Here is a 15,306-nt window from a genome sequence, read left to right as displayed (position 1 = left end):
CGGGGCTCGATCCCAGGACCCTGGGATCATGACCTGAGCTGAAGGCAGAGGCTTAACCCACTGAGCCACCCAGGCGCCCCGGAAAGAGCCCTTTTAACATGTAGTGGAAAATTACATCTGATTGGGCACCACTGGTAACACTCCTTATCAGGTCTATGATGCCAGCCAGCTCACACTTCAAGTCTTATTTTCCTCATCTGTAAAGTAAGAAAATCCAGACATTGCTGTATTAAGGAACACTGTGAGACAGATTTATAAAAATAAATTGGGAACCACAAAACACTACATTTTTAAAATAACACTTAGGGTTACTGTCACTGATACTTATTCAAAGGCCACTGATACCCTGGCCCAGGCCCGGAGTCGCTCGTGTCTCTACGGCTCCCATAACTTCCAATATATTCTTCCTGATTTGGGGCATGTGACCATTAAGTTATTTTTATGACTAATAATTTAATGCAATCCCTACTATAATCTTGAACTTTTCAAGATACATATGAGGCAAGATTTACACAACTCCACATTTGTTTCAAAGTAGTGTCAGTATGGAAGCGTGGGTAAAAATGTAGGAGTAAAAAGCCAAAGATATAAACATATTTTTAAAAACCTGGTTGATTTTAGTATGTAAAGAGATTACCTGGTTTCAAATCAGGAAATATCTTGTTTGTTTTCTTGAACAATTCCTAATTTTGCTGGATATTCTTTTTTTTTTAATTTTTTAAAGAAATTTTTAAAAAGATTTTTATATATTCATTTATTTGAGAGAGAGAGAGAGAGCACGAGAGAACAAGTAGCATGAGTGTAGGGGGAGAGGGATAAGCAGACTCTCTGCTGAGCAGGGAGCCTGATGCAGGGCTCAATTAGGAACTCCAGGATCATGACCTGAGCCAGAGGCAGACGCCTAACCGACCGAGCCACCCAGCGCCTCTTTGCTGGATATTCCTTTTTTTTTTCTTTTTTTGGATATTCTTCTATTATAAAACATTTACCGGTCTTCTCACTTGACTTGGATAAATAACTCTCATTAAAAGATATAGTGAAAAATTAATATTTTAACCTCACAATGTAATCTACCCAGTAAAAGCTGGCAAGATATTTTAACCTCCTGATTCTAAAAAAAAGTCATTTATATTTTCTAATCTATTTTCTTGCTTGCACTTTCCTATCATGTATTAGAAAATTTCCTCTAAATGTACAATTTGAAATTAGTTTTATATTTGCATCAGAAAGTGGAAATTCTACGAGAATCAATCCCATGTTTTCTCTCACTTATAACAGTGATTACACATATAGAACAAAATGGAAAATAGATGCAGAATTGGAGACTGATACATATTTTGCTAAATGGTTATGAAATTTTAGCTCCAAGATTTTATTTTAAATTCTCTGTATAATTTTGCTTTATTTGTGTTTTGTCTCTGTTATAGCTCATAGCTATAGAATTCCAGAAATCAGAGGAAAAAGGCAAATAAGCTGATGCTATTTTTAGCCATTCTGTATATGGTAAGAGATTAATCAACATTAATTTAGGTTTAAAAACTGATCACAGGGGCACCTGGGTGGCTCAGTGGGTTAAGCCTCTGCCTTCGGCTCAGGTCATGATCTCAGGGTCCTGGGATCGAGCCCCGCATCGGGCTCTCTGCTCAGCAGGGAGCCTGCTTCCCCTCCTCTCTCTCTCTGCCTGGCTCTCTGCCTACTTGTGATCTCTGTCAAATGAATAAAAAATCTTTAAAAAAAAAAAAACTGATCATAATTACATTTCACAGATTTGGCTTATTCAGCTGGAATCAGCTGCTTAAGCACTACATTTTAGTAATACCTTCTATTATACTTAGCAAAATGGAACACTTCTGAGAGTATAAACCCTGGAGATAAGAATTTACCATATGAAATTTAGATACAAAGACATACTAAATATACTTATTACTGATTTTAAAAAATACATCATTAAGTGAATCTGTGGGGAAGAATTTACAGGATCTACCAGAACCACCTGGAAATTTTATCAGAAAACATGACTAAAATTTGCCAAAACTTAGTAAATTAGATTTTTAATATAGGTGTGTTAGCTAATTTTAATTGCTTCTAGAAACAACAGCCTTTCTTTTCTAAAATATTAGTACGTTAGTCAACACTGTCCTAAAGCTTCCCATCTCCAGGGAGAAATATGGTCCCTCCCACACCAATGCTAGGCTAGGCCATGTGGCCTTGGTCTGGCCATGGGATGTTGGCAGATGAGTGCCGTGGGCAGTGGCTTAAAATGTGTTTGTACAATTGGGGTTGCCTCCTTACTCTCTAGCCACCACCATGAGAAACACATGACACAAGTCATCTGTTGGGTTTAGAAAAATGAGAGACAATGACTAGTGCTGCTCCAACAACCTGTAGACCTGCCCCAACCAACAAGCTGATGCATGGAAGAAAAGTCAATCCCTACAGTAGTACACCACAGAGTTTTGGAGTGGCTATCTGTACAGCATTAGAGTGGCAACAGGTGACTGATGTTTTTTTAAAAAAAAAACACCTTGACATTGGGTTTGGGGTGATATCATATTTTTCTTAAGGAGTAAACTTTAAGTTTGGTGGCAGACGGTGCTGGTTTACTAACTCGGTCCCGGCCACATTTTTCTTTCCCCTTAGCCATATTCCAATAGTTGGGGACAGGCAAACCAGTATTGGTCAATGAGATATAGGCAGAAGTCACAGGGTGGGGCTCCTGGGACAACTTTTGAAAAGAGACAGAGTAAGGGCACTTGGGTGGCTTAGTCAGGTAAGCATCTGGCTTCGGCTCAGGTCCTGATGCCAGGCTCCTGGGATCGAGCCCTTGGGCTCCCTGCTCAGTGGGGAGCCTGCTTCTCCTTCTCCCTCTCCCTCTGTCCCTCCCCACTTCATGTTCTCTCTCGCTTGCCCGTTCTCTCAAATAAAGAAAATCTTGTTTTTAAAAAAGTGCCATAGTTGGCTGGTATGCTCCTCTGGTTACTTGGTTTGTGGTCTCACTTCTTCCCTTGTGACTGGAATAAGGGCAGGATGTCTGAAGATGGAGCCAATCCGTACAACCGGTAGGAAGAAAACCACAACGGAGGAACAACAAACCGGAAGAGAGAAGACACCTTCAGAACATTCTGCACACCTCTGCCAGCCTGTCCTGTTTATCCTAGACTTCCTGTTAACTGGAAAAAAGAATCCCACGTTCAAGTGCCCTAGTAAGGCTTATTGTTATCTGCAGCCAAAAGTAACCCATATTCGGAACGACATGTAGGTGGGTAGATGGGTAGGTTAGGGACGTAAACAGATTGACAGAAAGAATTTTATTCAAGACCCAGAATTCTATCCAGAAGTAGTATTTGAGTCAGTCTAATGTTAAAAATTACATTGGTAAAATGATTCTCTTAGCTAAGAATATGTAATTACTTCTTTTTTTTTTAAGATTTTATTTATTTATTTGACAGAGATCACAAGTAGGCAGAGAGGCAGGCAAAGAGAGAGAGAGGGGGAAACAGGCTCCCTGCTGAGCAGAGAGCCCGATGCAGGGCTCAATCCCAGGATCCTGGGATCATGACCTGAGAGGAAGGCAGAGGCTTTAACCCACTGAGCCACCCAGGTACCCATTACTTCTAAATTAAGTATGGAATTCTTTCCTGCACACTAATAATTTTTCAGATTATCAATCAGGAATATTCCCAAAATTTGCTGGCATTTCTACCATTACTAAGCACACGTGGTTTGGGTTTTACTTTCTAAGATGAGCCATGATGCTTGATGTCTTATATCTCAGCTGGATGGTGACCCTCAACTATGCAATTATTAAGCGGATGGCAAAATACCATGGCAAAATATCATGGTAAAACGTCAACCTGGTAAGATTCACTCTTATCCAAGCTATCTTTTTTCATCTGTACTAGATTTTTCTGTGTAGCAGCAGGTTCTCCTTGAAAACGAATCCTTCAATTTTTTACTTTCCTTTGATGCATGTAAGTGAATGTATTCAATGAGATTCAAGTGTGTGGGAAAGTGCTATAAAGTAAAGGAAAATTATGGTACAATGGCTATAACTCATAAAGAGTAATAAGAAAAGAGAGTGTCTAGAGCATTTGACTGAAAATAGAAGAGATTATGTCCTGGTGAATTGAGTTAATTTCAAATATATTACAGTATGGTTTTCTATCATGTGTACTCTCTCTGACTACATTAATAAATGAAATAGTGATGAATAGTTCTGGGAACTTGTAGCGAAACTTATTAATATTTCAACATTATCACTGAGTATCTATGTCAACACACATCAAAAATGCATGAGAAATGACTACCTATACTCACAAGTTATACCCATTAGGAATATATATGAGAAATATAAATGGTGTACATAAATTTGCAATGTAATTGTAGGTAGAACATATAGCAAAAAAAAAAGTTACATAAAGATCTCACATAGAGAAGTATGTCAAAAATTAAAAGCATATTAATACTTGCAATCAGTTTGGAGTATATATATATACTGTATGACCACATGAAATGTCAACATATTTCAAATTATGAATCAACTCAGAAATTACTAATACTAAAAAAAATATAAACATCAAAGTAGCAAAAATGTATAGCTACTGTCAAGTAGAAGTGGCTCATCAATTCTATCTATGATGTAACTTTGGAATCCCCTTAAAATAAAAATAAAACAAAAAGTTTGGTCTTAAAAAGCCTGATTTCTATTTTTAAATTGATCACCAAGAAATAGTAAATTCACATTAAAATGAGGCATGAAGGTTTAAAACAAACAAAAAAAATTAACACATAGTTAACCCAATAATTTCCAGGTGGTTAGAAAAGCTAAAATTAATCTGTTTATATCTATAGTACCCAGAAGATGTTCTTCAAGTCAGTTTTGGTAAGGGGATGGTAGGAGGTGGGGGGAGGGTGGGCAAGCTGCCTGCTTAGCATTAAGCATTGAATATAAAATGCCTATCATAGAGATGAGAGACATAAATCACTCTCAAAACAGTAACACCTGGGTAGTGGCTTTCATATATGATATGTTCTTTTTTATTTCATTTTACTTTTTTAAGGATCAAAAAGATTTGTGCACAAAAAGTTTTGAGGATAAGCTTTTACTTGAAACAATAGCTACATCATTTTTAGGGGAAAAGTTCTTAATGGCTACAGAAAGTACAATAATATATTTTTTAAAACTTTCTAGGATAATGGATATTTTTGAATCATCGGGGGGCAGGGGGATATGAAACTAGGTTTCGAGGACCCAAGCCAGAAAGAAGTACAAAGTAAACAAATGTTTTGAAAGGGAAAATTGGTTTTGCATTTTTTGGGGGGAGGTGTTGGATTTTTGATTCTTGTTTTGGTTAAATAACTGCAGATTCCCTTAGAAAAAGAGAGTTTTTATTACAGCCTAGAGGGAAAAGTATGAATGGATAAAAAGATTCAGTCCTGAGCCCCTCTCCCTAGGGACGGAATGCTGGAATAATTCGTTGGTATCCATGGAGCTCAGTTTCTTCTGTAAAATCAAGGAATTTTAACTAATGTCCTCTAGTTGGTCAGTTTGTTTACTCATTCCAGAATATTCCTGTCTTAGAGTCTCTGCACTTGTTATTCCCTTGAATAGTCTCCCTTTAGATCTCTTTGTGCCCTGACCTCACCCGTCTTCGGGTCTTTCCTAAAACACAGTCTTATTAGAGAGTTCTTTCGGAACATCTTAAGGAAACAGTGAACCCTCTCTTCCACCTCCTACAACCTAAAGCCCACGTCTGGCTTCCCTGACCTCCACCGCATTTACCTTCCCCAGAGATACGTGCTTCTTGCCTGTCTCCTCCCATAGCCACCACTTCATATGTATCTGTACGCCACGAGCTCCTGGGTCTAACCATGGAAACCTCGGACATTCAGGCAGACTATTCACATCCACAACGACATAAATAGGACTCTATGGGACGCACGGTGTTCCACCTGCGCAAACCGCGTGCAGCTTCCTTGAGACTGACGTTTGCTGACATATCCACATCTCCCCATTGTCGACAGAATAAATTTCCCCCTTCCTGATCAGGTCCCTACTCGCCTCCCAGTCTCCCTGCTACACTCACCTCTGCACCAGTCATCAGAAACGGCTGCACCCCTACTGCACATCGATGTTCTTACCTATTCCAGACTGAGTTACGTGTGCCCCTCTGTTTTCTCACGGCAGCCCTTCCTGTGCTTTTATCATATCGTGCTTCATTTCACCTCTTACATTTCGATGCTGAGCTCCCTGTGCTAAGGTACTACGAACCATTCATCCTGTCCTCGGCATGTAACACGGGGTGGAATAAATTCATTAACTATGCACCAAATGAACAGGTCACTTAATCTGGTACTTCATGAAACAATTCAAATATCTATTTATTGACCAAACCTCACCCCGCTTTTCTTAATTTAAGGAGGGACAAAGAGTGTCCCACCAAAGGCAGATATATGAGACTGTGTGTGGGTGTGATGGTATTAAACACCCAAGGGACTGAGATATTCAGTGATCACTATTTTAATTGTTTTTTTCAGGCATGGGAGACTGATGGGCTGAGGCAGGCTAAGCATACATGTTGGATTTTATCTGTGTTCATTCACGGGAAATCAGCAGCTTTTTCTGAGCTCTTTCAAAAGAAGAGCAACCCCAAAACATTTATCTCCCCTGGCAAGGGAATGAACACCTCTCAGATTTACCCATCAGCAGAGCCCGTATCAGCCATGATAGATTTAGAATTCCAACTACTGAGGGGAATCATCGCTGTTTCTTTGGTAGGACAGGAACTGGGGGGGTCTGAAGGTGTCCCAAACATGTTAGGCTTATTAAATGACCTATAGCTTCTCTTAATGAGACAAGAATCCAGGAAAGATCTGAGAAGAAAAACGTAAGTCCTTTGACAGGTCGCGCTCTCTGGCTTTTTCTCTGAGCACGATCAGCTCGGTTGAGTTCATTCTAATCAGCAAATGAGGGGAGGCACATGATCCAAGTCCTCTCAAATCTTTCAGTCAAAGGGTGCAAAATAAGATGACCCAGGACGATGTTAACCCTTGGACAAACTTTTCCTTTTATAGATTGGCAGAAAGCAATTCTATAAGGGATGTTCATTTTTTGGTTTTGGGAATGTCAGCACGTATGTGTATATTAAAACACACTTGAAACCATGTTTTTCCCAACAATTTCTTTAAATAAAATAGTACCAGTGAAGTTTATAATGAAAAACACTAATATGTTCATATTTTATTTCCTCACACTTCCATATAATGTGTGTGATTTATAGAAGTGGAATAGCTTTTTGAAAAGAAAATTCTGAGAGGGTACAGGAGTAGAATTATTTTCTCCATATCAGATTATATTTAAAGTAACAATGAGTTTAAAGATGAAACAATCTGAAATTACTTTATAAAATTGTGTACTTGCTGGGATTTGAAGTTCAAAGAACTTGGCTTTAGATAGTTGGCAGTTTCGAGATATTAAAGCCACAACATAAAGACAGTAGCTGCCTTCATAAAGGAATATGGGTTTATAGTCAGACAAACTTGGAAATGAATATGAGCTCTGCAAATTATCAGCTGTAGGACCTCTGGGGATAGAGTAAACCTCTCTGGGTTTCCATTTCTTTATTTGCAGGATAAAAACAGGATCATAGGGCAAATTAAATGAAAACTACATGAGTTTTCATAGTATCTGCCAAAAAGTAGGCTGTCAGTTACAATTACTTTGTTTTCACTTTCCTTCCTCATTTCTTGTACTGCTCTCTACTGTAATTTAAAAGACATTAACACAATCATACAGGAGGACATTAAGAGAAACAGGAGGGGGTGTGTTTAAGAAGTTCAGAACAAGAAAAATGAAAATAAAACCAAAAAAATACCACTCAAGACTTCTGACCTTTTATCATTAAATGCACTTTTCTAAATTAAGAACTATGAGGTTTGAACTAGCAACAAAGTTTGAAATAACAATAGGATATCTAACTTTCTACCATACCTGTTCTTTCAAAGATCATTCAAGTGAAAATGTGCTAAAGATAATAATACTCTTCATTTCCAGAAATCCAAGCAGTTTTTTGGGAGAAGGGACCTTCACATGAGCAATACCCAGTTGGCCCTTGAAAAACTGGGGTTGGGATGCTGACCCCCTGTGCAGACAAAAATCCACAGGTAACTTCTGTCTACCTCTAAGCTTAGCTACTAATAGCCTACTGTTGACTGGAAGCCTTATCAGTAACATAACCAGTCAATTAATACACATTTTGCATATATATTACATACTGTATCCTTGAATGAAGTATGCTAGAGCAAAGAAAATATTAAGAAAATCATAAGGAAGAGAAAATACATTTCCAGTATCCTACTGTATTTACCAAAAAAAGTCCACGTGTAAGTGGATCTGCATAATTCAACCCTGTGTTCAAGGGTCAAGTGTAATAAAAACAGGGAGAGGAGGACAGTGAAGTGTTTTGATTAGCTTAAATGTACTTGACAATGAACCATTTAAAAGGAATATCCTTTTATCAAGTAACAAGTATCAGGGAAGGTAGCCAAAGCACAGTTACTAATGCTACAAATTTTGTTGCTTTTCTTTCCTCTGAGAGTTATAATAAAGATCAGAGAGGGTAGGCTCCTCAGCTGTGGTGTGAGTTAAACAGGAAGATGCATGCACCAATTCTCTAAGGACTGACACTGAGTAACACAGGTATATTTCCTTTACATCTTCAAATGCTTCCCTCATCCTCCACTCTTGCTCTTACTGAAAGTATTCATATAGGATTCCCCTAATACCCCAAAGTAGAACGTTCCTATGAAACGTTTTGTAAGCCAAAATGGTGTAGAGCGAAGAAGCAATGACCATTAACTTAAATGGAAGAGTTTTGGAGCATTCCCAGACTCTCAGACCCCCCTCTCTTAGGCCTCTGTGACACCTTAAGAACCCATCTTGCTGATGGAGGCACACGGTAAGTGGAGATAAACGGAGGCTGCTCACAGACAAGGCTCAAAGCTCTGGTGTTGAGATGCTGGGTGTGGCTCCCAGAGGGAGCCTGGTGGGGCTGTTCTCTCTGGTTAGAGTATGCGTTGCCTCTCTAAGGGCTTACTGCAAAAAAACAAAAACAAACAACAACAACAAAACACTGAACACTATTTTTGCTGTTCATCTTTCTTGTAAAGATGAAAATCCTCTTTCGCTTTCTTTCAGTTAGCATAAACAGGTCCTAACAAGTCTTTTGTAAAAGCAGAGTGGCGTAACAGGAACTTAGGAAAACGGGGGATGCCTGTGTCTCGGTCCCTATTCTTCTAGTTTAAGGTTTTTTCCCGGTTATATTGAAATTTCTCTCAGGAGATATTCTCATTCACTTACACTTTGGTTTGTATGAAGTTGATTATTCTACTCCTGATAACCAACGAGGAGTATGAATATTTGGAATTAGAGAAAAAGAGTTAAAAACGGGGACAGAAATTAGAGGGTCTGGGTAACACAGCCAAACTGTACCTATTTAAAAAAATATCATTGTTTTGCCTGGGGTGAGAGTTAATTACAATAATTTGCTCTAATCATGCGCCTGTACTTCTCTTTTTCCAAACACTTATTTCATAATTATGTTTGTCAAGTTGTTAAGGGTAACGACCCTATTTTACCATCGGGGGGAAAAAAAAACCCAGACCAAAACAAAACAGATGTTCTATGAATTGCTGGGAGTTGGCTTTGTCAGAATTACTGAACACGTGGTTTCTGACTTGGACAGTATCTGCATAGTTAAAACAAGAAAAGGGTAGAGCCTGTGTGTGGGCCTCTCTGTGGCTTTTTCCATTGTCTTTGAATTCACTGATCCCGAGCTGATAAACAATAATCAAGCAAATTAATGAAAATGGCTGAAATGATTAGTCCAAGCACAGTTCAGGAACCTCACTATATAAATCTATACACATCAGAGTGACCTCAGGTTGCTGCTCTAGTACCAAGTGATGTTCTTTTTTATTTAAAGACAGAAATATCTGAGTATCTGGCGGGAAGGATGCCATTTTGCCTAACAACTTCTGCGTTTCAAATCAAAGGAAACACTTCTTAAACTAAAGAATTAAAAGTTCATTTAAAAAAAAAAAAAAACCAAGTAAAAGGCAAGGGCTCCTGGCTGACACAATCAGTTAAGCACCCAACTCATGATTTTGTCTCAGGTCACGATCTCAGGGTGCTGAGATCCAGCCCCCGGGGCAGGCTCTGTGCTCAGCCCTTGCCCCCTCCATCCCTCCCCCACCCAGAATAAATCAATCTTAAAAACAAAACAAAACAAAATAAAACAAAAACAGTAAAATGCACAGTAACAGTCATTTAGAAAATAATATATATTCATATATTAAGGTTTATGCTATGTTAATATACGAATGTCAATAATGTAAGTCACTTAATTAAAAACTCAAACTACAGGGCGCCTGGGTGGCTCAGTGGGTTAAGCCGCTACCTTTGGCTCAGGTCATGATCTCAGGGTTCTGGGATCGAGTCCCGCATGTGGCTCTCTGCTCAGCAGGGAGCCTGCTTCCCTCTCTCTCTCTCTCTTTCTCTGCTTACTTGTGATCTATCTCTGTCAAATAAATAAAATCTTAAAAAAAAAAAAAAACCCTCAAACTAAAGTGCTTATTGACAAGACTCTGAACTTGAATGGGAAAGAAGATAGGAGCATCTACCCTGCGGGTTAGCATCTTGTTGTAGGGACAGGTCAAGGGCAAGGCAGTTTCATCCATTTCTAGTGTCAATCTTCCCTAATATCCTCCTTCCTCATCTTCCTCTTCTCCTTGATTAACACTTCACTGGTGGCCAATGAATTAAGAGGCCCACCTTGGAACACTTTCTAAACCATGATTCCTTTTCCCTTTGATGGGAAAGCCAACTGTGTCCTGGTTGCCCAAAGCTTTGAAAGTATGCTACCTCTAATAAACATAACGCTTTGACGCCATTGCCTCTCTATCTGTAGATATACTTCTGAATCTAACTCTCTCAAGAAAGTTTTGCAAGTACAGGAAAGAGGTCAACAGGTGTCTTCTGAAATCCTTTCATCTTGTATATGCCAAGCTAATGTTTTACACTATTATTTATGCATTATTTTATTGACCATAGTACGCTGGAATTTTTGTTTGTTTGACAGCTTTTGAGTTAACAGAAGGCATCAAGTTCCAAAGGCAAACAGGAAAAGTAAAAACAGAAAATCACCAACAGCAATATGCATTAAAGAATCAAGGAGAAACTAAGAGAGAAGCAGAAAGACGTACACTGAAAGTTAACTTCGGGTAAACCTAAGTACAGATTTTTTTTTTTAATGTGTCTAACAAGGATTATATATTTATTTGTCCCAGAATAAAATTTTCCTCAGTGGGGACGCCTGGGTGGCTCAGTTGGTTAAGCGGCTGCCTTCGGCTCAGGTCATGATCCCAGCGTCCTGGGATCGAGTCCCACATCGGGCTCCTTGCTCCGCAGGGAGCCTGCTTCTCACTCTGCCACTCTGTCTGCCTGTGCTCTCTCTCTCTCTGACAAATAAATAAATAAAATCTTTAAAAAAAAAAAAAAAAAAAAAAAAAATTTTCCTCAGTGTATTACTGTAAGTTTTGAAATACACCCATATTTAAGAGATCTCTGCAGAGCATTCTTTTTGCTTCATCTAACGCTATCTTCTCACTTCCTGGTGTTTACATATACACACTGTGTCTTGAATGAGACTTAATTAACTATTGATGGGTCCTGGCGTTCTTGGGCTTCCCAGGTGACGGCTCAGTATTCTTTACTAATCGTTTAATGAAAACACTTACATGAATAATGAATCTGGCATTTCCCTAGATACACAGGCAACTTTTGAAACAGTAATAAAGGCAGGCATATGCAGTTATACAAGCTACTGTGCCTTGAAAATGTTTTCACAAAGCAAGCCAGAGAGGTTAGGCTGAAAATGAGACTCCAGTTCTTGAGGCTGCTATTAAACGTTTCACATTAAAATACACTACATATTATAAGCACATAATATTAAAAGCAAAAAAAAATAGTTATGTTTAAAAAGTTAATATCATTATATGCTAAGTCCCAAATAAAGTAAACATAATTTAGATTTTCGTAATTATAGTTCCCAACTTTAAAGTTTGAATTAAAAAAAAAACCCACCTCTGTAAACACACACACGCATACACATACACATACAGACACATACACACAGAAATTATACATGTATTATGATGATACAGGAAAACAATATGACTAAAATATCTCTGAAACCTACTATTCATTTTAGGATTGAAGCCTGTCATCATTTAGTCTAATTTTAAAGATGGATCTTAAGATTTAGGTCACACAAAGCCATATTAAACTGTGCTGATCACCGAATGAGCAATGAGGTGACTCAGCATGTCATCATTTCAAACATTATTTCAGCAACCCCTCTGATTCCATGCCTATCCTGGCAAATGAACATTTGCTTTGGAGAAACTGGGTGACTAGAACCAGTTATTTGTGCAAAGGAGTGAAACAATGCTTTTTATAAGTGTTGAAGTACAAGAATATTACTGGAAAAAACATGACAGGTACTGTTAGGAAAAGCTCTGTTTTGGGAGTCAGAAGTCCAAACTTTTGTCTTACTACTACTTACTATAGGACTTTGGAGGAGTCATTTAACTTCTCTGATTCTGAGTGTTTTCATTTGTACAATTAGAATAACAACATTTGCCACACATTAATTTCCTAGTTGTCATGTACTACACACTATTATATAATTATAATACTAATTCCATAGTCAATTGAAGCCTTCTATGTACCAAAATTCTGCGACTTGATTTTTATATCTTATAACTATATTACATCCTCATACCAGAGCTACTAGGTAAGTATATTGATTTTCTTATACAGATGAAGAAACATCTCAGAGTGGTTAAATAACTCGCCAAAAGTCACATAACATTTAAGAGCTTAAATGCAAATTTGAATTCAAATGTTTCTGACGCCAAATTTCATTTTAGATCCATTATATCCTATTTCCCCTAACATACCATATGTATTTGTATGTGTGCATAGACATATATTACATAAATATATACTATGTATGACCCATGGAACATAGAAACATATTATTCACTTTACACACACACATATGCTTTAAATTCTAAAATGTCATAGTCGTGTGTGTGTGTGTGTGTGTGTGTATGTGTGTTTTAAAGATTTCAAAGACTAAAGCACAGAGCAGAGTCACAACTTAGTCAATATTTGGGGAAAGGAATTAAAATATGGAATGTGACTTAAGATCATTTTCAGTGACCCGATAACTCATGTGCCAGCAACAGCAGTGGCGATTTAAGTCCTACTCTTATGTAAGATTATGTTATCAAAAATTATTCCAGAGAAAAAATATACAAGGACTAGTCACTAGTTCGATTCTAGATTCGGAATCGACAATGATGGAAAAGCAACTATCTTTGATTAACAAGGATGAAAGCTAACTCGATGGTCCGGATATAAGGAGAGAAAAAAGATCTTTTCAAAAATCACACACGATTCTGATTTTTCAACGTGGTGAGACATCAGCTTCCAAATTTAACATTCCAGAAAAGCTGTTCTGCATTCTCCTATCAAAACAAGATCATCATACTTGCCGTATTTTATTTCTCTCGACTGTTATAAATGAACGATAACAATGAGGGCAGTAATTGGATGGCGACATTCAAAAAGAACAATGTATTTTTTTCAGAGTTAGGGAGAAGAGGTAGGAGGTGTTAGCAGAGATGCACAGACGCCTCATTTCTAATAAACGCACAGATTTTCAACTACGCAAAATACTTCATGCCTAACCTGCTCCCAGAGAATGTAAGCCGGAGCGGAAGGTTGCTGACGCGCGAGCCCGTCGCGAGCGAGAGGGGCAAGTCCTGGGAACAGGAGGTACTGCTGCTTCCATTACCCACTGCACACCTCGACGAGTCTCATTTCATCCTGAGAACGTGGTACTTACTCTTGTACTGCTCTGGCTATGGAAAGGGCCGTAGATCCAGTCTCATTAACGCTATCTAAGGTCACATTTGGCAGGTCATCATCGTCACTGTCACTTTTACTCTGTCTGGGAGATAGGCCTCGGGGGTCCATTTGTGCTGGGAAAAAAAGGCATATATAATGAATTAAAATTAGTGTGCACAAAGTTCACCTTGTCCTGGACCAACATCAAGCACGGCATCTCTCTTCTATGCCTATCACGCACAGGGAACTCTCTAGAAATCCCAGGAATTCATGAAAGTGGTGCATTTTATGTACTGAGCATTTACGGACTTTTTTTTTTTTTCCTTGTTCATTTGATTTACAGAACCTCCGTCAGCTCTCCACCGTTTCAGGGGACGATTGCAGAATACGAACTATAAAATCCACAACATTACCAACTCTTGAGTGGTCAGAAGCTGATTAGGTAGCTCTTGAATTACTCTGCAACCCCCTGGCTCTTCTTGCTTCTGCTGTCAGAGTTCTAGCCATTTCACTCCTGGTTAGTGCATTCGCTGGAAGGTGGAGAGAGCCAAGGGAGAGGAGATTTTATCTGCCTACAGCTCTCTTAATAAGCTTAAGGAAGAACAAGGTTTACAGGACTAACATAAAGTTTTTGGTATTTTTCATACTTCAGTGAATACTGTCTCACAGTTCATTACTGTTCTAAGTAGAGATCTAGAGCACACAAAATGACAGTAGCTTTGTTTTATGTGCTAGAAAGTGTTCATCTCCATTTCAATTTCATTTTTCAGAAAGGCATTTCCAGATACAATTCTCCTCCCACCATAAACTTGCCAACAAAGCAAGAAATAGCCTGATGTTCTGTGACCCCTGTTGACTGAGACCATCAGATCCTTTCAAATGAAAGGATTACCATCAACATTTAATATGTGAATGCGTATTTTTAAAATTTAGATTTCATTTCCACTTCCTCCTCCCAATGAACAGTTTTAGTATCCACCGCCATCTAAGATTTCCATCAGCCCTCACCTCAAGCACAAAATAAGCACACCTTCTAAATTAAAAGTATTGCACAATCTACGCAATCACATTATTAAAATATATGACTTCAGCCCCAGCCAGCGGCAGCCGGACTGTTGGCTCTTCAAACCTGCCTACAAGAAATTTCTAAAACCACCACTGCTTGCAAAGGAAAGCAAAATACACTTAAAATCATGGTTACGATGACATCTGGGTACGCTTATAATTTTTTTTCTCAAATCATTTCTTTGTTACTATAAATTATACATTAGGTAGAAACACTGGGAAATGGTGGTATTTTACCTTTTTTTAACCCACAAAAAGACAATTTC

At 38.4% G+C, this 15,306-nt stretch overlaps 1 protein-coding gene across 4 annotated transcripts in view; it reads right to left on the bottom strand.

Moving 5' to 3' along the window:
- The window catches only part of KLF12 (KLF transcription factor 12), a 425,486-nt gene that overhangs the window by 90,095 nt on the left and 320,085 nt on the right, over window positions 1-15,306 (bottom strand). For all 4 annotated transcript variants that reach the window (XM_080799529.1, XM_080799528.1, XM_080799530.1 and 1 more), the window contains one exon: window positions 13,974-14,109. In XM_080799529.1, the coding sequence (XP_080655655.1) occupies window positions 13,974-14,109 (136 nt within the window). The remainder of the gene's footprint in view (window positions 1-13,973; window positions 14,110-15,306) is intronic.

The sequence above is a fragment of the Martes martes genome (genome assembly GCF_963455335.1).
Source record: "Martes martes genome assembly, chromosome: 3".
NCBI classification, from domain to species: domain Eukaryota; kingdom Metazoa; phylum Chordata; class Mammalia; order Carnivora; family Mustelidae; genus Martes; species Martes martes.
Note: the sequence above shows the minus strand (reverse complement) of the source record. Positions and strands in the feature narration are given on the sequence as shown.